The sequence below is a fragment of the Hemicordylus capensis genome, chromosome 4 (genome assembly GCF_027244095.1).
Source record: "Hemicordylus capensis ecotype Gifberg chromosome 4, rHemCap1.1.pri, whole genome shotgun sequence".
Lineage (NCBI taxonomy): Eukaryota > Metazoa > Chordata > Lepidosauria > Squamata > Cordylidae > Hemicordylus > Hemicordylus capensis.
The window spans coordinates 88,128,584-88,152,415 of NC_069660.1; the positions used below are offsets into that span (position 1 = coordinate 88,128,584).

The following is a 23,832-nucleotide window of genomic DNA, read 5'->3' on the forward strand; positions in this document are numbered from 1 at the left end:
GGGCAGCTATTCCAGTGGGGTGGGGAATAGAAGAAGTAACGTTGACAGGACATTGCAGCAGGACATTGCAGAAGGAAATCAGAAACCTAATCGCTGTTTCCTCTTCTGGCTGTCCTGCCAACTCTTTGACCTTGGAAAGCAATGCCAACCACCCACAGAGCCTCTCCTTGCTCCTTTGTAATGCTAGGTCAGTCTAGAATAAACCTGAAATCATCCATGATCTGATTCTGGATGATGGGGCCGATCGTATGTATCACAGAGACTTGGTTGGGGGAGGCTGGTGGCCAGTCTGGTCCCAGCTTCTCCCTCTAGGGTACTCTGTTGAGGAGCAGGGGAGAGGACGTGGGTGGGGAGGTGGAGTGGCTGTGGTCTATAAGAACAACATCTCCCTTGCCAAGATCCCTGTTGAAGTGTTTGACCATAATGAATGGGGACCAGGGATAGATTGGGACTTCTGTTGGTGTACTGGTCACCCCGCTGCCCAACGGAGTCCCTAACTGAACTGACAGACTTGGTCTCGGGCTTGGCATTGGAGTCTCCCAGGCTTGTGATGGTGATGGACTTCAGTGTTCACTTTGGGGCCAATTTGTCTCGGGACTTCATAGTGGCCATGACAACTATTGGCCTATCCCAAGTAGTCTCAGGACTGACACATATTGCTGGTCACACACTTGATATGGTCTTTCACTCTGAACGGGTTGGTGTTCCGTTGGCGAGGACTCCTGTGATTTCCCCATTGTCATGGATGGACCACCATCTGGTTGGACTCACATCCCACCTCTGCAGGGGTGAGGGGCCCATTAGGATGGTCCACCTGAGAAGGTTATTGGATCCAATAGGATTCCAAGAAGCCTTGGAGGGATTTAGTGTTGGCTCTGCTGGTGACCCTGTCAACACTCTGGTGGAGAATTGGAGAAACCATCTCACCAGGGCAGTGGACATGATCACTCATAATCGTCCTCTCCAACCTGCTTAGAAACTGCCCCCTTGGTATACGGAAGTACTACAGGAGCTGAAGCAGCAAGGTAGATGAATAGAGTGCAAGTGGAGAAAGACTCAACTCAACAGATTATTACATAGAGCGCATTTGAAGATCTATGCTCAGGTGATAAGTGCAGCAAAGAAGCGATTATTTTCCGCCCGTATCATGTCCACAAGTTCACATCCAGCAGAGTGTTCAAGGTTGTGAAGGGGCTAGTGTGTGTCCCTTCGCCCTTGAATCAGCCCAGAGATGCAAGTTTTGGGTGTTATAGAAATATGCTAAATAAAATTTAAAAACACACACTATGCCTGAAAGAGCACTGCCAAGTCCCACCCTGAGACTACCTGCCTCTTTAAGTTCTCATGTGTTAAAGGTCTCTCTTCTCCCACCCTTCTTGATGTGGACCGGAACAATCAGGGTTGCCAGCTTTTGAACAAGACCCTGTAGTTCTCTCTTCAATGGCTTGATATATTAAGCAATAGCAGCTGAACACATGTAGCTCCATGCTAGGAAATTGGGGCACACACCCCAACTTAACATATCTGTAGAAAATAGACATACAATGGGAAAATAGGGACATGTTGGCAGGTATGCGATTGCCAAGAAATTTGAAACTGACATAAGGAAGTACTTTTTTCACACAATGAATAAATAACCTATGGAATTCTCTGCCACAAGATGTGGTGACAGCCACCAGCCTGGATAGCTTTAAGAAGGGCTTAAATAAATTCATGGAAGACACATCTATCAATGGCTACTAGTCTGAGGGCTACAGTCCATCTCCAGACTAAGAGGCAAGATGCCTCTAAATAGCAGGGGAGCAATGGCAGGAGAGAGGGCATGCCCTTAGCTCTTGCCTGTGGGATTCCCAGAGGCTTCTGGTGGGTCACTGTGTGGGACAGAAAGATGGACTAGATAGGCCTTGGGCCTGATCCAGCAGGGCTGTTCTTATGTTTTTAAATGCATCACTAGATTCCTGAATACCAAAGTTATCTTAAAGCCACAGAGGGAGACAAACTCTGCTTATGTTGGGTTTTTTTCAGCCAGTTGATAACCCACCACTGTAGGACACAAACAGAGCAGAGAGAGATTCCTGGAGCAACAGGGTGGGATGTAATGCTACTGCTGCATACTGTCTCTTGTTACCTCTGGGTTCATGATGTGAAACAGGAAAGCTGGTCTGAGGCTAAATCAAGCCTGCACATTGTGCTTACACCTAAATGAACAATAGCATACATGTCCATGAACAGGGATAGGCGAACTGAGTCAAGGTTGAGCAAGTTTGCCATCAAACTGTGGAACTTGAGGTCGAGCCGAAGCCCCCCAGGCCAGCAGGGGGAGATGGAGGCTACGGGGACCCTCCTCCAGTGACATCACCCCCGAGGCTGCTGGACCCAAGGCTGTGGTGTTTTTTTCCTTAAAATCTTTTTTTAATGTTAGAAACCCCAAACCGGGCAAACCAGTTTTGTGCACACCCCTATCTGTGAGTTAAACTCAGGTCACAAGTTTATTAATTACAGTAGTAGAGATCCGTAACGTGCAACTAAACAACAGTGCAACCAGGTACACCACCTGTGTGAAGCATTGTTGGCCATGGGCCTACCCTGAGGTCTCCTCTTCTTGGGTGAGCAACTGGGTTCCGAGTCCAGGTACAGCCATGAGAATGCTTCCCTCCTCTTCACTACCACATGGCTGGCTGTGTGAAAGAAGGCTTTGCCCATCTCCACCAGCCCAATCCCAAAGGCCTGAGCAGGTGAGGCAGATACAAAGGCTTTTCATTCCCCATCTCCTGAAATCAAAGGGGCTGACCATAGCATTCTCTTTTCGGCTTACTAGTGCTTCCAGCAGCTCAACAATGTCTGTCTGTTGTTTCTTCCTCAGTACGTGCATTAACCTGATTTTGTGACTAAGGGACCAGTGTAATTAAAAGCATCTCCTGCTACAAAGCCAAATAGACTTTGTAGACATTCCAGTGTCACAGTGGGGAGCATACGAAAAGCCATCTGGTCAACCTGGGTAGATGCGAAAAAAATCCTACTCAGGCATAGATTGACTAAATCCACTCTGTTATTTGGGATGGAGAGTGGATGCTGAGTTGCTGCTGACAACGGCCACCAAAAGACAGAGCTTTCTTCTATGAACACTCCATCCACCCTTTGGTCTAGCTCAATGGTGACATGCTCTGCCTCCTTTCTAGGCCAAGCACCACACCCAACTCTACTTGCTGGGCCAAAGGGAAGCAGTCGCAACTCATGATTTGCCAAGCCAAGAGTGGCCCACCAACTAAGGATTGTGGCCTGCCAAATGCTTGCTGACCTCCCTGTTTTTGCAGACTTTGGCAAGTTAAAAAAAAACAGGTGGTTTATTGAGCTCTTAATGTACTGACATTCATGAATGACGAACTGCATTTGATTTGAAGGGTCTCATGTTGTGCAGACCCAACATATTGACGAGTGGATACAGAACAGATGTGAAGAGATGCTGATTCTTCAGCTTGGAAATTAAAGCTCCATTCAGAGGCAATATGGCTGAGAAGCAGCAATTAGAAAACTCCAGTCTCCATTCAGAATTATGCCTTTTGTGAAAAGGGAGTCACAAGAGGGTGTGTGACACTTAGGGCATTTCATTCCCCCTCCCTTCAGATCTTTCAAGATAGAATACCCTCTTAGTATCAGCTGATGCATCCATGTGCCAAGCTCACAGAGGAGGAGCAAACTGAGATGTCATCTTGGAGACTGTTCTGGTATCTCTGAACCTCCCTTCAAGGAGAGGAGAGCTGGTCTTATGGTAGAAAGCATGACTTGTCCCCATAGCTAAGCAGGGTCTGCCCTGGTTGCATTTGAATGGGAGACTTGATGTGTGAACACTGCAAGATACTCCCCTCAGGAGATGAAGCCGCTCTGGGAAGAGCAGAAGGTTTCAAGTTCCCTCCCCGGCTTCTCCAAGATAGGGCTGAGAGAGATTCCTGCCTGCAACCTTGGAGAAGCTGCTGCCAGTCTGTGAAGACAATACTGAGCTAGAGAGACCAATGGTCTGACCAGGGGTGGAGCTATCATTGGGCGAACGGGTTCAAAGAACCCGGGCCCTGCCCAATCAGGAGCCTCCATTCGCGTCCCTGACACGCCCCCGCGTCTGACGTCAGACGTGGGGGCGGTAGTTTAGCTCCCGAGCGGGGACCATGCAGCCCCTTCGGGAGCTAAACAAAGGCTGGCGCTGCGTTCGCAGCACCAGCCAGGAGGAGCGGCCCTAAGAGCCGCTCCTGGTTGAGCGCTGCAAATGCAGCGCCAGACGAAGTAGCTCCTGAAGGGAGCTAATAGCCCCCTTCAGGGGCTAAAAGACTGGTGCTGCCTTCGCAACACATCCCAGGAATGGCTCTTCCCTACAGGGAAGAGCCGCTCCTGGGCTGTGCTGCAAAAGCAGTACCAGCCTTCATTTAACTGCCGAAGGGGCTGTGCTGAAGGTCTTTCAGCCGAACGGAGCCTCCAAGCTCCGTTTGGCCAAACCACGCCCCCACGTCTGATGTCAGACACGGGGCGTGGCTAGCCCCAGCATCTGACATCAGGCGCGGGGGCGGGGTCAGCGGGGCCGCACGGCGGCAGCCGTAAACAGGCCGCCAGCGGTCCCGCTACGCTTCTGGGTCTGACTCAGTATACGGCAGTTTCCTATGTTTCCTATGTTTCCCTTAACATAGCCTGAGCTGTAACGTTTCTGTAAGTATTGCAAGATCTTTGGGATGATTTTCTCTAACAGGAATTAAGCTTCTAAGAACCACAGATGATCAGGGGGAGAAGCTAATATAATGCTAGGCTACTAAAAACTGTGAATATAGATAAAAATGGGTATTATAATAATAAGAATTGAAAGTTCTACATACAGCAACTTAATACACAATTAAGATCATAATATATAATGATCCTGGTAACACTGCAGGAGATGGTTACATTTTAAGTTAATGCAGTTTTACTTTTTAACTTTTATAACAAGGGCCCCGCATATAAGAATAATAATGTGCTATTGAATGAGTAAAAGAACTTGTGTGTTTTGTTCACAGAAGTCTGGAGGAATGATGCCCCCATGACAGCATTTAACAAGGTCACTGAGGAAGACTTTAACGTTGAAATATGTTTGACCTACTGAACAAAACTTTAATACTTTGAGAAGACTTCTAACCATTTGGCGATACAGCATACAGCTCTTAACAAGCTTTTAAGAGGACTTTAGCTCATTTGTGACCACACTTTCACTATGTATACTTTGGGACATTTTCATATTTTTATACTTTTTTATTGGTACATGTATGAGGATGTTTTATGATAGATAGATAGATAGATAGATAGATAGATAGATAGATAGATAGATAGATAGATAGGAAGCCTAGGGACAGGGGCGTAACTACTATTAGGCAAGGGGAGGTGGCTGCCTGGGGCCCCCACGCCTTGAGGGGGCCCCCCAGAGGCAAGTCACATGACTATATATTGTGGTGTGTGTGTGTGTGTGGTGTGTGTGTCAGTGAGGGGCCCATTTTAAAATTTTGTCTCTGGGCCCACTCCAGCCTTGTTACGCCCCTGCCTAGGGAGCAAGAGGTTGCTGGTTCCAATCCTTGCTGGTATGTTTCCCAGACTCTGTGAAACACCTATATCGGGCAGCAGCGATATAGGAAAATGCTGAAAGGCATCTTCTCACACTGTGCGAGGGATGGCAATGGTAAACCCCTCCTATATTCTACCAAAGAAAACCACAGGCTCTGTGGTCGGCAGGAGTCAACACCAACTTGACAGCACAACTTTACCTTTATTAAGTTGCTGTATGTGGAACTTTCAATTCTTATTATTAAAATATACATTTTTATCTATATTCACAGTTGCTAGTTGTCTAGCATTATATTAGCTCCACCACCACCCCCAATCTTTTGTGGTGTTCAAGTATATCTTTTGGATCAGGTATATACCCTGTTTTGTGTTGTGATTAAGCTTCTAAGAGCTTGAGCATTTAGCACTGATCAGTTGGGTCTGCTTTTAATTGGATCATATCTATGCTTACATGATAACCCAACTTGAACCCAAAGCATAAAGGGCTATAACATTCTGGTTCTAATACAGACTCTGAACCCTAGAAAGGAATAAAGCTCTGGCTCTAATTTGAAGCTGTGTGGGTCCTGTTAGGAGAAGAGGCAAGGTTTACTTAACCTTTGACTGTTCTGTTTCTGAAAGGAAATGTCATACTTTCATAGCTCACCATAATCGGATGTGCACAACCTTTTTTGTATGCTAGTCTGTTCATCCAGACATCTTTCTGAATATCAATCAAGCGGCAATGAGTCCAAATGAATCTGCCTCTATATGATCAGTGCATCTACATGAGTTCAGTCATCCACTGAATACCAGTGGACAGAGTGTTGTTTTTTAAAGAGCACATACAAGTCTTCAGTCACTTATACATAAGCAATGTGTAGCCTAGCTCATCTAGGCACCCAAGAGTGTTGCTGTAAAGGATATAGATCTGAGAGGGAGCAGCAAAGGATATGGATCTGAGAGGGAGCAGCAAGTTGTAAGCAAGTATGTCCAAATATATAGCCACATCAAATACAATAATATTGCACAGTGTTTACACAACCACTTTCCACATAGGCGACACCTCAAAAGGTTACACTGGAATTTGCTCTGAGATATAACAATGTGACCGCATGTGTTGTAGGTAAACAGAGATTTTAATTTCCAAAGCAACTGTTAAACATAATTCATCACCTCTAGTCCCAACGATTACTACCACCTTGTAATCTAACAGATTCCTCACTCCCCTTAATAGCCTCACACTATATTTTATTTAACACTCATCGCAGACAGTCTGGTGAGCCGCTAAACAGTTCTCTTTGGAAAACTTTGTAATGGAGGAGAGAGCTGGCATTGGCCAGGTTGTGCAATGAGCAATCCATTATGGCCAATCTCCTTTTATCATCTAATCTGGCATCTCTGGTGCCAAGATGATACTCAGTTTTTCTCCTTGTACCTCATATCCATGATAGGTGAGAAAATCGAAGCCATTAGTCAGACAGAAGTGTGCTGCTACTCTAAATTACTAGGTTCTCAAACTCCCAGATCAGAAGTTAAGAGTATAACTAACAGAGCCATCAAATTATCCAGCAGGCTAAAAGGTTTCTTGACTTTATATGACCAGCCACCTCCTCTTAGAGAATTTATTTGAGTAGTTTCTGAGTCACTCTTACATTTTCCAGTGATTCATTGGCCAAAACAGTGACCCATGGCCAAAATTGGACCATAGTATAAATGGTTTGGATGGGGCTGCATCATTTGGATCAATTTACAAAAGGCTGTGTATGCAAATAATTTCTCTTCTCTCCAGTTTCTTGGTTACCTACCCATAAACCATTGGGAAGATGTTGACTGTGTTCACAACATCCAATATATATCTTTCTTCCTCCAGGTAACAGTGTGATGCATTGATAAGAAAGAGCCTGCCCAGGTCTGGCTGCAGAAGACTAAGGAAATCTGAATATATTTTATTGAACACATGGAGAGTCCAAAGGGCAGCACCAAATGTGTGCTAAACAGTCACTTGCTTTTGTAAACATGGAAACTGATACCAGAACATGACCACATGTTAGCTACAAAGACTATGCTTCTGTACAGAACTGGCTACAAGCATTTTACACAATGAAATCGACAACACATTTTCAAACCAGAAATAAAAGTTATATTCCCAACTCCCACTCTTCTTTAAGAATTCAAGTTGCTATCATTTTAATTTTGCTTACTGTGCAAAACCAGCCATGCTCCCCAAAATACCCAGATATTGAAGGCAAAGGAAATGGGTGGAGGGGGAAGAGTTAAAAACATACAAATGCATTTAGATATTCAAAGCTCTTTTTCTTCTCTGAAGAAAATAGAATTAAACAACCATGCTTGTACAGATTGGCAATATTGAACTTACATGTGGGTCCCTTTAAAAATGACAGCACAAGGTTTGTCATTGTGTTACTGAAGAGCATCTTCATGTCCAGATGACTTTGAAAGAATTATTAATATTTTGAACAAAGGTTTGCCCACTAAAGAGAGACATTGTCACATACATTTGGCCAAGGCTCTGTTTCTTCATCTTACAGTAACTGCAATCTGGTTTCAACTGAAGCTGCTGCCACATCTGGAGAAAAGTAAGTTCTTGCAGTATGGAAAGGTAATTACTACTTGGAATTGGAACACATTACATAGTAAACTCACAGCTGATGTCTTAAGAGAGAAACTTAGAAGAGCAACCCTCAGAAACCACATCTTCTCTTCTTTAGTACTATATCTAGAATATGTAATGGTCTTAGTCTTGAAAAATTATCTTTTGTTATCTCCTTCCAAATTCATTCTGATGAGAAAGCAAGATGGCGTCGGGAATGAAAATTCCTGACTAAACCACCTGTCAGGGTTTTCATCAATCATTTGGTCTTCTCACCTTCCATCGGTCAGATGGAGGTCGGTATGTGTGTGAGGCTTGGTCTTCCTCCTAGAGGTGGGAGTCTAGGGGGTCTTCAGACCCTGAAAAGTCTGGAAAACCCTGGATGAACATCTGAAGAGACCTTCCTGCAATCATCGGACCGAATGAAGAGAGGCTTTCCACTGCCTAATCACCGACGACTTGCTCTTTTCTTTTTATCTTTACTAATAAATCTCTGAGATGTCCATGGCCGTGAGTTTGGCAGATTTACTGTGTTGTTGTTTTTTCCCTTTACTGAAAGCTCCTGCTTACTTTTTGCTATTTTTACTTTGCTGGAGATCTCAGCATTCCAATGCTAACAGCTTTCAGTTTTGTCTTGAAGAATTTTTTTAAATGTCTGATATCCCAGCAATTACTTATTTCTTATTTGATTCTTGAACTCTAAATTACTCACAGCATTCATTGGAGATTATTGTGGATTCCTCCCCCCCCCCCATCTCTTCATGAACCTCCCTCTCCCCCACCTCGAACTTTCCGGCAGACAAGTATTTGCAATGGAGAAGAGGAATGGAGAAGACAGGCTTGGATAGAAGAATGGCTCGTTTCCTCTCTTTTGATTTGGTTTTTTCATTTTACTGTTTTTGGAGAACCACATATCTAACCAGTTCATGTCTGTCTTACAAAGCCCTACTTGGACAAATTCTGTTTACCTGCTTTCTGGGAGGATTTGACTTTGATTGCTCTGAAAAGTTCCATTTACAGTTCCTTCTGTTTGCACAGCTGACAAAGTGTTTTATGGCTGAATAATCACCCTTTCATCATTAACTATCTACCCAAGCTCTGACTAGAGAAATGAAAGTGTTGGGAAGGAGTTTGCTGAGACTGTGACTTTACTTTGAAGAATTCCATACCTCCTACTTGGCTGAGCTGGAGTGATGAAGATATATTCCCCATTCCTTATTTGTTGGTTTGTTTGTTTTTTTGTTTGTATGCTGATCTTGTTATAGATTTGGAGGGATAATTGGTATGGGGAGTGACAATCAAAACGTGTTTTACTTTGAGATAAATTTAGAAGACTCTAATAGAACAAACCTGAAAGTTTTCTCTCTGTGTTAATAGAACTACTTGGCTTTCAGCTGCGGTGAGGTCTATGTGTGAAAATCCTTTTCAATTGGAGAGATTTCTTTGTGCAGAAACTTTTTCTTAGGTATTTCAAGGTTACAGTCCCAGTACTGTTTGGTCTGTCCTGTATGAGAAAATGTCTCTGGACATTGTTTCTAAGATCTCAAATTAACCCTTTGCTGGGTGAGTAGGTAGATTCTCAGAGCCTCAAAGATTCTAAATGTTGACTCCCACTTTTCTCTCTCTGATGCATCTCTCCTTCTCTTTGACTTTTCAAGAGAAAAGGCTCTTCTGTTTCTGATCTTTTTCCTGATGCCCTGCCCCTGATTTCTTCCCTTCATTCTCTCTTTCCTCTTTTCTTTTTTCAGCTTCCTCATCACCACTGTCACCAATTGACTTACAGCTTAGCTGACTAGCCCCTCATCTTCTGTGTTATCCCCTTCACTCACCCCACATTACATAACTATACAGGAGTGGGCATCACATAATGATTTAATCCATTTTGGCACAGCATTCTACTCAGTGCATGTGACTCTTGACATTGGTAACAAGTAAGGGAAAAAGACAGTTGCAAATGGAAAAGTGTGGCAAAATAAAATTAAAACATAAGAAAAACTTAAAACAAACATTTTGACATAAACATGTCAGCCTCGGTGTTTGATATTCTACTATTTAAACCGCATTCTTATATTTGAAAGTCTCTGCAATTAAATCAAGAGACAGATAACACACAGCTATGCCTTATCACTAACAAGGAGGGGCGAGGGGGTAAGAGAACAAAATCCTTTATATATACCCTTTAATGACCTATGTACTTCAGAGTTTCTTTCAGTTCTTCCTTGCTATTAACCTCAGGTCTCAGTATCTGAATATAGCACTTCTCTAATCTTTCTTTTTTGAGTCAGCATGCAATGTTCGGACTCCAGAATGCACACATTAAGTGGCATTGTTACTCCATCATGTATTGTTTTTTAAATCAAGGATAATCAAGGGTGGTTACCTTTCCTAGAGACAGAAATCTGTCTCAGGATGGGCAGCTTACAGACCAAATGGTATAGGAAACCAGCTAAAAATATTTAATCATAAGCAGCACATCTGCACACCCACAAACAACTAAAATACAAACAGTGAAAAATATTGTTAAAAGGACAGCTGAAGTTTCTTTTCAGGAATACAGAGGGCAAGCCATAGAAAGAGCCAAACATACTGGCGGAGGTTAATGGGTATTAATTCCCCTTAAGAAGATCAGGGGGAACGAAATATGTAGCAGGATTGCACATTCTGAAGATCCCTTTTATTTCAGATAATTTTATTAGGCAGTGCCAGAAAAATTTAAGGGAATATGGGATCAAGCCTAATGTGGTATGCCAAACAGCCAAGACTTGAAAGCAACAGTTAGTAAGATCAGGATTATATGACAAAAAGTGTGAAACCAAAGCTTGTCCAATTTGTGAAAATGGGAAAGAGAGTTGTAAACAGGAAGTAGCCATTTACAAAATCACTTGTGTGGAATGTGGTGAATGCTATATAGGAGAAACTGGAAGCCACCAGATTTAAAAAACATTTAGCAGACTCAAAATACTTAAATAAGGAAAGACCGTGGTCAATACATATGAAAAATAAACATGATGGCATAACAATGCCACTTTAAGTGTTTATTCTGGAGTCAGAACATTGCATGCTCAAAAGAAAGATTAGAGAAGCATTATATTTAGACAAACTGAGACCTGAGATTAATGGCAAGGAAGAACGGAAAGAAACGCTTAAGTACATAGGCCATAAAAGGGTATATATAAAGGAATTTGTTCTCTTACCCCCCCCCTTTGTTTCTTCTCTTGTTAGTGATAAGTAGGCATAGCTGTGTGTTATCTGTCTCTTGATTTGATTGGGGAGACTCCCAAATATAAGAATGAGGTTTAAACAGTAGAATATCAAACACTGAGGTTGACGTGTTTACGTCAAAATGTTTGTTTTAAGTATTTCTTATGTTTTAATTTTATTTTATGCAATAAAGGAGAGGAACATAGTCATAGATCCATCATGCATATTGTTTCACCTGGATACCTGTTAATACAGTGGTGTTACTCCACAAATATGACCAGATAATTCAGAACCCCAGCATTCAGTGAGAAATTAGATGGGAAGAACTCAATCAGTATCCCTACTCTTATTGTTGTAGTACTCACAAAGTGGTTTCTTTTTTTAAAGGCATAAAAGTCCCACCTGTTGAATATTAAACAATGTATTTTATTTTGAAGGGATAAATAATACTTGAAAGTAAAACAAGTTTCTGTCCAACTGGATTTAGGTAGAGGCCTCTGATTACTGGATTTGGGTAGAGGCCTCCTATGCAGAGCATACCGATTTTCCCCACCTGATCCCCCTGACCTTCCAGTCGTTACACCCGGCATATGAAGTGTGCTGCACACTTATGTCCCCACCCCTGTCAAATCCCTTTCTCTTATGATGGTAAGGTGGTTTCAAAAGGCACGAGGTGGGAGCAGAACAGCAAGGAATTACTCAAAGACACTTTCTGATACTCTGCACCACCCTCTGCCTTTTGAAAAGGAAGGGAAGGTGGAATGAGCAGAAAGCGATGGTAGTGTCCTATTCTAGGTTGAGCTGGTGGTCAGGGATCTGAGAGGGACATGGACATCAGACAACTCCAAGGGGGAAGGGGTCTGTACCTTGATTAGCTCCAAGCAGGAATCCAAAAGAGCTGGCTAATATAACAACGTTGCTTCTGAGCACACTCCTGGTTTTTATGGCTGCTGCCCAGGCAAAGTAAATTGGATTCATCCCTTATCTAGGGAAAGCTCTGTGGCTTAAGGAGACCTTGCCTGATTTCTAAGTGTTGGCTCTAGGGCGTAGGCCTTTGTTAGGACTGAGAGGTCCTCAGAGATTACTCTGAGTTAGAGGATGAAAGCAAGACTGTGTCCTCTGGTGGTGGAGGTGCTTGCTCAGGTTCCTCTTGTTCTCCTGGTCAGCGGGGGAGGGTGTATGTGTGTGTGTGTTCCCAGGAACAAAGGGAGCCAGAGTGGTGTAGTGGCTAGAGTGCTGGACTAGGTGCGGGGAGACCCGAGTTCAAATTCCCATTCAGCCATGTTACTTGCTGGGTGACTCTGGGCCAGTCACTTCTCTCTCAGCCTAACCTACTTCACAGGGTTGTTGTGATCTGGACTGTAGGGTGGGGAAGCTGGACTGTAGGGACTTCCCCACCCTCTCTCATCCCCTGAATTGTCTGTCTCACCCTACTATTGAGGGGATCTCAGGTCCAGAGTCATGACAAGTGGCTGGTACTGCATGAAGTTTGGGGAGGCAACAGGCCAAGTGCATGACTCAAGGCAGGAGAATGGCAGGTGGTTATTAGCAGACAATCTGCCACCTGAGGGGGTCATCTCATCCAACCACATTGGCAGGTTGACCCTGCTCTTGTTAGTCTTAATTACCTCAACATGAGACCTGTCCTTTGCAAAAATGCATAATCTCACACTAAAGTCAGTCAGATTGTAGGTTTTTTAAATAAAGATAGGAGAATATATTCATTCCTTATATTCACAAACAAACAAACTGGAACCACATGACTGGTTGCATAAGAAGGTCTACTAGCTATTTACTGTATTTCCCCTAAATTAAAAGCTCTTGCTAGAACATAGAAACCAATGTTTTCATCATCACTATGTGATGTATATGTCTGCACATGTCTCTAAATTCTATGTCTGAAAGTTTCAGAGATTAAAGCCAGGACAAGGCCTTTTCCTGTCAATGGAATGGACTAGATTGCTGATCCCAAACCATTATAAAGTATAGTTTCGTACCACTTTCTGTCACTGTCCAGCCTTCCACCATTTCTTCCCATATTCTATCTATAACCTTGCCACTCTGGGCACCTTAAATAGCTTCCCATGAATATGCAAGGAGTATTTATCAAACACATCTGTGCATAGCTGGGCTTGCTGCCAACTGCTACTGCCACCTCCTGAATATGAAATCCAAGGATAGACAAGGCAACATTAAATGTGTGTAGCTTCCAGTGTGACTTCTGCAGCAACCAATGAAGTTTCAAAAGAGGTGAAAGGATGGACCAAATCAAAGAGGCAAGATAGGGATTTAATTGCATTAGAGAAGTTATTTTGCCTCAAAACAAGCAAACAAGGCAATCTCATATAATCTGCATTCCCCATTAACAAAACTCCTTTCCTGGTCACCATGGTTCATTACAATCCATTGCCCCTTAAAAATAAAAAAGAACCTGTAATTTTCTTCACTGCTCTGAAGCATCAAATTCTGATCTTTGCATTATCATTCACAAATCCACTAAAAAAACAAATGAAATCCAATGGATATGCTGTTTTCCAGTACCTGTATGATAGTGAGTCTTATATATGCCCTCTTTTCTTTTAATTTCATTGCTCAAAACCTAGTCCTTCCACAGAAATGTGTGGAATCTCTCTCCACGGTTGTGTATTGATTTCTAATTGCCACCTTATTATGCCTTTGCCTTAAATTTCTCAACAGATTCTAAGGCATGTGCTGGCCGACTCTTAAATTAGATTCCAGATGTTAGCTGCACTGCAAAGTCATCTTGCCATCTGGTCATATGTTGACATGCCTGCTACCCAGCTCCTCATAAATATTCTCCAGTTTGGTTTATGACATGGCAATGTCTCTGGGCAAGTTCAGCTGTATTGATTCTCCGTCTGCTGTGTATTTTGCTGCTGGCCCATTGCTATCCATGGTGAAAAGTTTGCAGGTCTTTGAAATATCATGAATGGGGGTGGACCTTTTGGAGGACATTGGAGAGTTGGTGGGGCTCAGTTGCACAGCAGTGGTGTCTTGCACTGTATGCTCACTGGTTTCAATTTCAAAAGCCGTGTTCCCCGGTTTGATGAGCCCAATGTTGGCCCCTGGTTTGGATTTTCTTGTGCCGTGAGCAGGTGGCCTTCGGCTGCAGATGCAACAAGCCCCAAAGAAAGTGAATGCCACCACCAACAGGATGGGACCAATGACGATGGGTGGGTTGCTGACAGGCAGGAATGTCCCAAAAGCAAATGCTCCCACCAGAGTGATGTTGATACCTGCCAGCATGATGCACAGTCCACAGGCACAGCACAGAGCTGGGGAAGGCAGCCCCTGGGGCCTTGTCTTTTTCTTGCTTGGTTTCTGGGACAGAGGGGGGCTGTTCTTGTCACTGAACATGTTGATCAGCGTCTCAGAAGTGACTTTGGACTTCACGTCATGGTGAAATACATGATACCCACAGGATGAGTGCTGCTCTGAATGTCTGTAAAACAAGGACAAAAAGGCATATAAGCAAACATGTCTGTTCATTCATACACTGAGCCTGCACTATTCACAAGTACTCCCAGGCGTGGCTCGTGAACTCTCCTCGGGGGGGGGGGCAGTTTCTTTAAGGTAAATGGAGCCAGTGCTCCGTGCCACCCAGCAGCCCCCGCGGCGGGGAATCGCCTCCGCCACTCACCTGGCTCCTGCGGAGGTGAGCCCCCGCCAGTGGCCAGGTGAGTGGCGGAGGCAATTCCCTGCCGCGGGGGCTGCTGGGCGGCACAGAGCACCGGCTCCGTTTACCTTAAAGAAGCCACCCACTGCCCCCCCCCCCCCGAGGAGAGTTCACGAGCCATGCCTGAGTACTCCAGATGGGTAATTACATCCCCTTAGGTCACTGGGATGCAAGCTGCCATTTTTGCACTTGCTTGCAGCAAGTGACAATTATCTCTGGATGAGCAATCAAGTAGCAAATAACATTTGCTCTGTCCTTCACCATTAGCAATTCACACCTACTTCCCACCATCCTCATTCTGAAGTTACAGCAGTGAGCTCTATACCCAGGAGCTTTTCAGCCTTTAAAGCTGGGAGATAGAGCCTTGAAGCTTCATGCTATTTTTTTTTTCTAATCAAAGAAACCCAGAAGAGATTGTGCATCCCAGCCAACTCTTCTCTTGATTCAGAGTGCCATTAGTTCCTTAAATGTAATGCTGCAGAGTACAAAAGGGAAAACTTCAGGGGGAACAGAAGGTTGGAAAAAACAGAAGGTTGGGGGGAAAATACTGACAAGGCTGTAATAATAATAATAAGTTGTCTGGGAAATAAAATAGAATGATTGAAATATCAAGGCAACACTATTCAATTTCCTGTTTGGTGGGAAAAAAATCCGTTCTGCTCTTGCATTGTATTTCTCAAATTAGATTCATTGCAAGTTTAAGAATTTAAATGGTATTCATGCATTGATTGCTAAAGGTTCATAATGAAATTGTTGACTGCCCATCCACCCAGGAGACCCGTTGTTAATCCAGGATACTGTTACAGTCCAGGCCTGATTTATATACTAAATATGCTCATTAGCTAGTATACAAAATTAGGTCTGGCTCATAGTGTCACCAAGTGACCAAGTTCTTTTATATTAGTGACCATGTATGATCTGGGCACATGGAAGAAAGGAGATCAAACCATTCCTCAAAGATTCAGTGGGCTTTATTGAGTATAAAAGACTAACAGCATAATCTAGCAAAGCAGAAAGCAGAACACTCTATCAATATCAGCAACAGTATTTCCTAGCCACAACCAGTGTTCCTAACTACCATATGTGTGTACAATTAAATCTTCCTAGAGCCTAATACAATTCAGATACAGACAGAAAAAGGGGGGGGGGGTGTAAGGAAAGCTGAGGGCTGGCATGGTTCAGGAGTTAGTAGAGGAAAAGGCTGGGAGGGAAGGAGAAGGAGGGGAAAGGATGGGGGGGCAAGGCTTGTAATGGAGCAGCATATTTACTAGGATCAGAGACTTGAGAGTGGAGGTCTTTTCAGCTTGAAGGAGCGAGGCGCTTGGCGGGAGACAGGAGCGTCTGCAGTTGCTCAGATCAGGGCTGAGAGCCAGAGCACCATGGCTGGGGAGTCTCGACTTCTCACTGCGCAGTGAGGTCACAGACAGCTCCTGTCCATGAACAGAGTTCCTGCTGTCACCCCGCGGCTTAGCAGCAAACTCTGGGGGGGCGTGTGAGCAGATTGCCCGTAGGCACAGAACTGCTGACTCTCTGTCTAGTAGCCTCCTTCTTATAGTGTATTTTCCTTTGATCTTTCATATCTCATAGGACCTATTCAAATCTCATCCTTTCCTGGGTCCCCCAAAAAGGTGACAACTTGCTGCTACCTTCTGGACAATGTCTTAATTATTCAGGATATTGGCCAGTCCAGAGAGATCTGAATCTCATCTTCTGTACACTGTGCGCTCAGAAGGGAGGGGGGAACATTGCCCAAAGCAAATCTGCATCTCAGAGCTGCAAATTGCATCTTCCCCCAAAAAGTGTTAAAAGTCAGGAGTTAGTGAGAAAATTAGTTGTGGGACAGCAATTACATTATTTCTTGTGTACCTCTATCTAGTGTGTAATTATACATGTGTGAGATGTTTAATACATTTGGCTAGAAGCATCAGGGAGGTAAGAATTAAAGTCTACAGGTATTTACTTTGTATGCATTTACTTATGTGGAATTTCTATAGACAGCAATTGAGTTAATCACTGACAAGGATTAACACTGGCTTCTTGCAACAGGAAGGGGGAGTTCAGCCCCTGGCCTCTTCCACAGACATTTGGTAGTCAGTGGCATTTTAGCATATGAATCATTCAGCATTCAGGCCTGGCTTTTGTGTTTCCTTGCATATCCATTTTTACAATACAATGCTGGATTGCCTCCTGCTCACAGAGCAGTTGACCTGGGCATCAGTTTACCTTGAGTTCAGGAGTTAATTCATTTCTTAATATAAAATGAAATCAGACACAGGCCTATATTTCACATACTTCTGAGTTGGTACCTCTGGTTCTGATATGTTTATGGACCGTCCATAACAATACTGGGAGGTTTTCCACATTCCTGGCACTTGTTAGTACTATCTTTTTTGTTTGGGAGTGTGAAGGAACAAGGCCTAAACCTCTTTTTCTTTTTCTTTTTTGTAAATAAGACTTTGTATTATAAATGCATTGTTATTCAGTGTATTAAGAAAGCTGTACAGGGTCAAAAGGTCATGGCTTCTGTTCAGCAGTTTCATTTTTGAGGGTGATGAAATGTGCTGATTTGATTGTGGAGGAATATGGAGGTTTTATTTTATTGGTCATGGTTTGAAAAATGGAGGGAAATTGAGTTATGTTTATTGGGTATTTTGAACCTTAACTGGCTCTGAAATTACTGGCAGAGAGCAGAAACTCTCTGGAGAGCTAAAAATACTCACAAGCAAGAAGAAACAGTCTGGGCTGAACCTCAGAACTGTAAAGGAGAACTGGACCTGAAGATGAACAAGAGAAAAGCCGGGGCTGCTGAAAAAGCTGGAATGATCGCAAAGGACTCTAAGTCAGGGCTCAGTGAGAATCAGGTCAGTTGGATGTGTTTTGATCACCTTTTATTGATTCCTTATGCTCTTTTGGTTGCTGGTTTTGAAACAAAACCAAACTTTAAAAGGAACTATTAATTTAAAGTGAACTAATTTCAAAGTAAATTACTTGTTTATTTTCAAAGAAAAATTGTAGCTTCTGTTTTCTCCACCCCATGCCTAAAGCCCTTACTACTCTACCAATTTTTTTATGCAACAGAGGTTTGGAAGGCTTTTAAAGTAGACTCAGACCAGGGCCGGACTGGGGGCACTGAGAGAGGGGTAGAATGTATGTGGGGAGGGCACTGGGTTTTGAGGAGAACGGGTAATTAAGGGTGGGATTTGGGGTGCAGGGGCACCCCGTGGGTGGGGCGCATAAGGAATATGCCCTGTTGCGCTGTGGGCCAGTCCGAACCTGACTCAGACTGAGTAAGCCTAAAAGTCTACTTGGCGGCAGTGGTTAAATTTGAAGGTCATGGGCTGTTTGAGACCAGGCTGTGACAAGTGATGATCCATGACAGGGAGAGAGGCTGTGTGGGTGGGTGGTTTTTTCTTTCTTTCCCTGAATGTTTTTCTTGCTTTGTGGCACTTCTACCTTTTGTATCCTCTTGCCTTTTGGATGTGGTGTATTTGTTATCAGGATGATAAAGAACCATATGAATATGACAGATATTTATATACTGCTTTTCAACATAAGTTCCCAAAGCGGTTTACATAGATATAGATAAATAAATAAAATGGTTCCCTGTCCCCAAAAGCCTCACAATCTTAAAATTATAGACATAAGTTCAATACCAGCAACAGCCACTGGAGGAATGCTGTGCTAGGGATGGAGAGGGCCAGTTGTTCTCCCCCTGCTAAAGAGAATCACCACTTTAAAAAGATCCCTCTTTGCAGAGTTAGCAGTTAGCTCACTTACCCCTCTGTCATCAGTTTAAAATATTTTTCGCCTCTCAGGTGTTTGAAGGACTCGGCTAATCATGGCAGCTGATGGGCATTTTATTGCTCTTTTTGTCAGGTGCGGAGCCAGCCAAGCGGCAGCCTGGGTCCAGCCCCGCTCGGTGGCCCCCTCCACATATGCCCGTGCACATGACATCACATGCACGGGGGCATGGCTCAGGCTCCAGAGGAGCTCAGAGTGAAGTGAACTACCCCCTTCCACGCCTGGGCTGCTGAGAGCCCAGGCGAACTCTCCTGCAGTTATTTCAGGCAGTGCCGGCTGCCCGATAGGATATTTTTCCCTTTCTCTCCCTCTCTGGAGGAAGAGAAAGGGGGAAACGTCCTATCGGGCAGCTGATGCTGCCTGAAATGACGAGCTGAGAGCTCGCTCGAGCTCTCGGCAGCCCGGACCATGCCCCTTTGTTTGTGACATCACGTGAAAAGGGGGCGTGGCCTGGGCTGCAGAGAGCCTGAGCAAGCTCTCAATTCATCATTTCTGGCAGCGTCGGCTCCCTGATAGGACGTTTTCCCCTTCTCGCCTTCCAGAGAGGTAGAGGAAGGGGAAAACATCCTATCGGGCAGTTGGCACTGCAGAAAATAACTAGCAGAGAGTTCGCCCGGGCTCTCGGCGGCCCGGGCGTGGGAGGGGGGAGTTCGTTCTGGGCTTCTCTGGAATCCAAGCCAAGGGGCTTCGGCATCCTTTTTCATTGGCGGCCTGGGTTCTTTGAACCCGTAGGCCCAATGGTGCTCCCCTGCTTTTTGTATGTATCTATATATTTATTTCTCCTAGGCGTACCTATCGCTAATCCCATGCGTCGCAGCTCTTGCGAGAGAGCTACAGATTAGCGACAGGGATGGGAGGAGAAGTGGGTGGGGAGGAGAAGCTGCGGCCACCAGGATGACCAGCCATGCAGGGGAAGCGGCGGCCACCAGGATGGCAGATGTCCACCTGAGGAGAAGCAGCCACCACCAGGCTGGGGGGCTAGCCAAGGAGAAGCGGCCACCGCCAGGCCGGCAAATGGCCGGCTGAGAAGAAACGGCAGATGGCCGGTTAGGAAAAGCAGCCTGGACGCCAAGAGAGAACAGGCTATGGGTGGGAGAACGAAATGGGGTGGGGGGAAGCAATGGGGCTGGAGGGGGGAGAAAGAAATGGGGCTAGACGGGAGAGAAAGAAATGGGGCTGGAAGGGGGAGAAAGAATTGAAGATGGGGGAGGAGAGACAGGGAGAACTAGGAGCTCAGATGCTCTGCACCAGGTCAGCTAGTATTATTTAAATTGGCATATTCAATCATGTTATCTACTGAGCTTAATTATAGTTTTTTGATGTGTTTTTAACCTTTTGTTTTTGAAACTGATTATCTATGGCTGAAATGTACTAAATAAATAAATGTGGCACTCTGATCTTCTCTCTCTCTCTCTCTCTCTCTCTCTCTCTCTCTCTCTCTCTCTCTCTCTCTCTGCATATTGAAAAAAGACTCTGAAAACAGACACACTTTTTCCTGAACATTCAGCACTTGTAAATTCTGAGTGGATTGCAAATGGAGTGGAGAGATGCTCACCCATTACTAAAAAGAATTGTTTGGTTTTATCCCATTTCCTCCACCCCATCTCCCAACAAGGCACAGCTCTGGCCCCTATTCTGCCCCATCTAATGGAAAGAACCCTGCTAACTGATCAAAGCCACCCTGCTAACTGAGTGAAGAGGAACCTTTTTAAAATGGTTATTCTCTTATATTTAGCAAGGGGAGAGCTACTGGTCCTACCAGTGCTTGTTGCTGGTGTCTACCTTATGTTTCTGTTTTAAACATTGTGAGCCCTTTGGGGACAGGGAACAATTTTATTTATGTTTATTTTTCTGTGTAAACCATTTTGAAAATGTTGGTTGAAAAATGGTATATAAATATGTGTAGTATTCCATGTTATGTTTGTTTGTGGATAAATTTGCTATTTAAATTCATCAGTATTATTCCTTCCATTTTCTTGGCACAGCCATCCATAAACTAGGATGTGCAAAAATATTTTGAGCTTGAAACAGCTATTAGTGTTTCAAGCTTGAAACACAATGCCCTTAATATAAAGGGCCTGTTTTAAGCTCAAAACAAAATGATCCAGTTTTGATCTAAATGTTTAGAGCGTTTTGAGTGCCATTGTGGAGGCCTGTTTTCCCCTTGCTGGTTGGTTTTCTGGCACTGGCTTCTGACTGGCTTGCGTTGTGTTCTCTTTGCTTCTCTGTTGGCTTGTTATCATACAAATCAAATGTCATCAGCAACTGTGCTTCCATTGGCTGGCGGGAGGAGCAGGAGGGCAAAGGAGGGGGATTCAAAATGTATTTACGGGGACTGGGACTGGAAGCAGAGTTATAGTGTGCCTTTCTTGAAAAGGATGTATCAGAAGGAAAAAGGATCAGAGAGTGCAGTAGCCCAGAGAGCAGACTGGTGGTGATGGCCATGGCCTGGGCCACCCCGCTCGGCCCAGTGGAAAGAGAGAAAGAGAAGCTATTCTCACAAGCAGCGGAAACCGGGCTAGGGAAGCCCAGCCCAGTTTTTGCGGTGTGTGAGAACCGCTGGAGCTGTGCCGCTCATGGCAGCAGCATGGCGACAAGCCCTCTTAGGTAGCCCGCTGCTTAACCCAGGTTTGGACACGAGTGCACCCCAAAACTGGGCTAATGGATCGTGTGTTTGTCATGGCTGCTTGCACTCAGGGGGGAGGCGGGCTCCCCTTGGCCAGCAGCTGGCCCAGCAGGCAGCAGCAGCCCCCCACACACTCCCAGCCACCGCCCTCACCATGCACAGGCTGGGCACTGCCGGCGCCGATGGCCTAGCCCATGCCACCCACTTGGACTGCCTGGATCTGAGCAGCCCAGCCGCCAGGCAGCTGTTTGCTGTGGGCGGATTGGCTGCAGTGGGCTTGATAGGCTGGCCGTAGGAAGTCCACTTTTTTTGCTCCCATGGTCATTCCCTTCACCACCGGTTTGGGGTTCACTTGCAAAGAAGGTAGCCACACTCTCTCCTGCCTGCCTGCTACAACAGACTCCGCTGCTGCCAGAGACCTGCTGGACATTCTACTTATGAGCTCTGGCCAGCGCCAGACTCTCCACTGCCTTCTTCTGAGCAGCTCCCACTACCTCAGGACTGTAGGAAGCATGGCCAGCAGCAGCAACCATGCGGAAAGCAAAGCAGGGGAAGGAAGAGGCAGAGCCTCACTCCTGCTCCAGCCCCTGCCCTTTGCCTCCTGCTGCCTACAACCTCCCGGCAGCCACAGTCACCACCCTGCCTGGTTCTCCTCCAGTTTCGGTTTTGTGTTCCTCCCTGCTCAGAATTTGAACACACACCACACACAGAGAGAGCACCACCACCAGTTACTGGGAGGGATGCTATGCTGAGAAAAATTGATCTCTCTGCTAAATCTCATAAGAACATAACAACATAAGAACAGCCCTGCTGGATCAGGCTCAATGCCCATCTAGTCCAGCATCCTGTTTCACACAGTGGCCCACCAGATGCCGCTGGAAGCCACAGGCAGGAGTTGAGGGCGTGCCCTCTCTCCTGCCATTACTCCCCTGCAACTGGTACTCAGAGGCACCCTGCCCTTGAGGCTGGAGGTGGCCCACAGCCCTCTGACTAGTAGCCATTGATAGACCTCTCCTCCATAAAGTCATCCAAACCCCTCTTAAAGCCATCCAGGTTGTTGGCCGTCACCACATCCTGTGGCAGAAAGTTCCACAAGTGGATCACGTGTTGTGTGAAAAAGTACTTCCGTTTGTTGGTCCTAGACCTCCTGGCAATCAATTTCATGGAGTGACCCCTGGTTCTAGTGTTGTGTGAGAGGGAAAAGAATCTCTCTCTCTCCACTTTCTCCACACCATGCATGATTTTATAGACCTCTATCATGTCTCCCCGCAGTCGTCTTTTTTCTAAACTAAAAAGCCCCAGGTGTTGTAGTCTTGCCTCATAAGAAAGGTGCTCTAGGCCCCTGATCATCTTGGTTGCCCTCTTCTGTACCTTCTCCAGTTCAACAATGTCCTTTTTAAGATGTGGTGACCAGAATTGTACGCAGTACTCCAAGTGTGGTCGCTTGGACCATGTTACTCCTTTACTGATGGAGCTACACTGGCTGCCAATAGGTTTCCGGACAAAATACAAAGTGCTAGTTATAACTTATAAAGCCCTAAATGGCTTAGGCCCTGGGTATCTAAGAGAGCGTCTTCTTCACTACGAGCCCCACCGCCCATTGAGGTCATCTGAGGAGGTCCATCTCCAGTTACCGCCAACTCGTTTGGTGGCTACACAGAGATGGGCCTTCACAGTTACTGCCCCAAGATTGTGGAATGTGCTCCCTGTTGAGATACAATCCTCTCCATCGCTGGCCATTTTTAAAAAAAAAAACACCTGAAAACCCATCTTTTCACCCAAGCTTTCTCAGCTTCCTAAATTTTGGGGGTTTTAATCTCTGGTTTATTTTTAAATTGTTAAATTGTTTTAAGTTGTGTATAAGTATACAGTATGTTTATTGTATATGCATATATTTTAAGTATATGTTTTAAACTGGTTTTATGCTATTGTTAACCGCCCAGAGACAACAGTTTGGGGCGGTGTACAAATTAGATAGATAGATAGATAGATAGATATGAAGCCCATCACTTTGAAAGGTGCCTTTCTGCTCAGATAGCAGGAATTGCTAAGAATTATCTCAGTAATCTTTACAAGAGCAATATAAGGTAGGGCAGCACGATTATCTCTTTACTGCAAATACAAGGTTGAGCCTGAGAGAATACTGACTTGCCTATGGTGTTCCTCCTTTGTGGAAGAGGTGCAGTTGCCTGGAAGAGGTGTAACTGCCAGGAAAGTGTAAATTATCTCAGCAATGTCTCGTAAACCATGAAACAAACACCCACCATTAACAGGGGTATAGTTTGGACATATTATAGGTCTGGGCTCTTTTTCTCTTCTGTACATAGCTAATATAAACAATAA

At 44.8% G+C, this 23,832-nt stretch overlaps 1 protein-coding gene across 1 annotated transcript; it reads right to left on the reverse strand.

Moving 5' to 3' along the window:
• Positions 1-13,635: 13,635 nt before the first annotated feature.
• TMEM275 (transmembrane protein 275) lies at positions 13,636-19,181 on the reverse strand. The gene is made up of 2 exons (XM_053313505.1): positions 18,840-19,181; positions 13,636-14,828 (listed from the first exon to the last, which is right to left on the reverse strand). Exons 1-2 carry the CDS (start codon positions 18,848-18,850, stop codon positions 14,195-14,197), a joined length of 645 nt encoding a protein of 214 aa, XP_053169480.1. The 5' UTR covers positions 18,851-19,181; the 3' UTR covers positions 13,636-14,194.
• Positions 19,182-23,832: the final 4,651 nt, after the last annotated feature.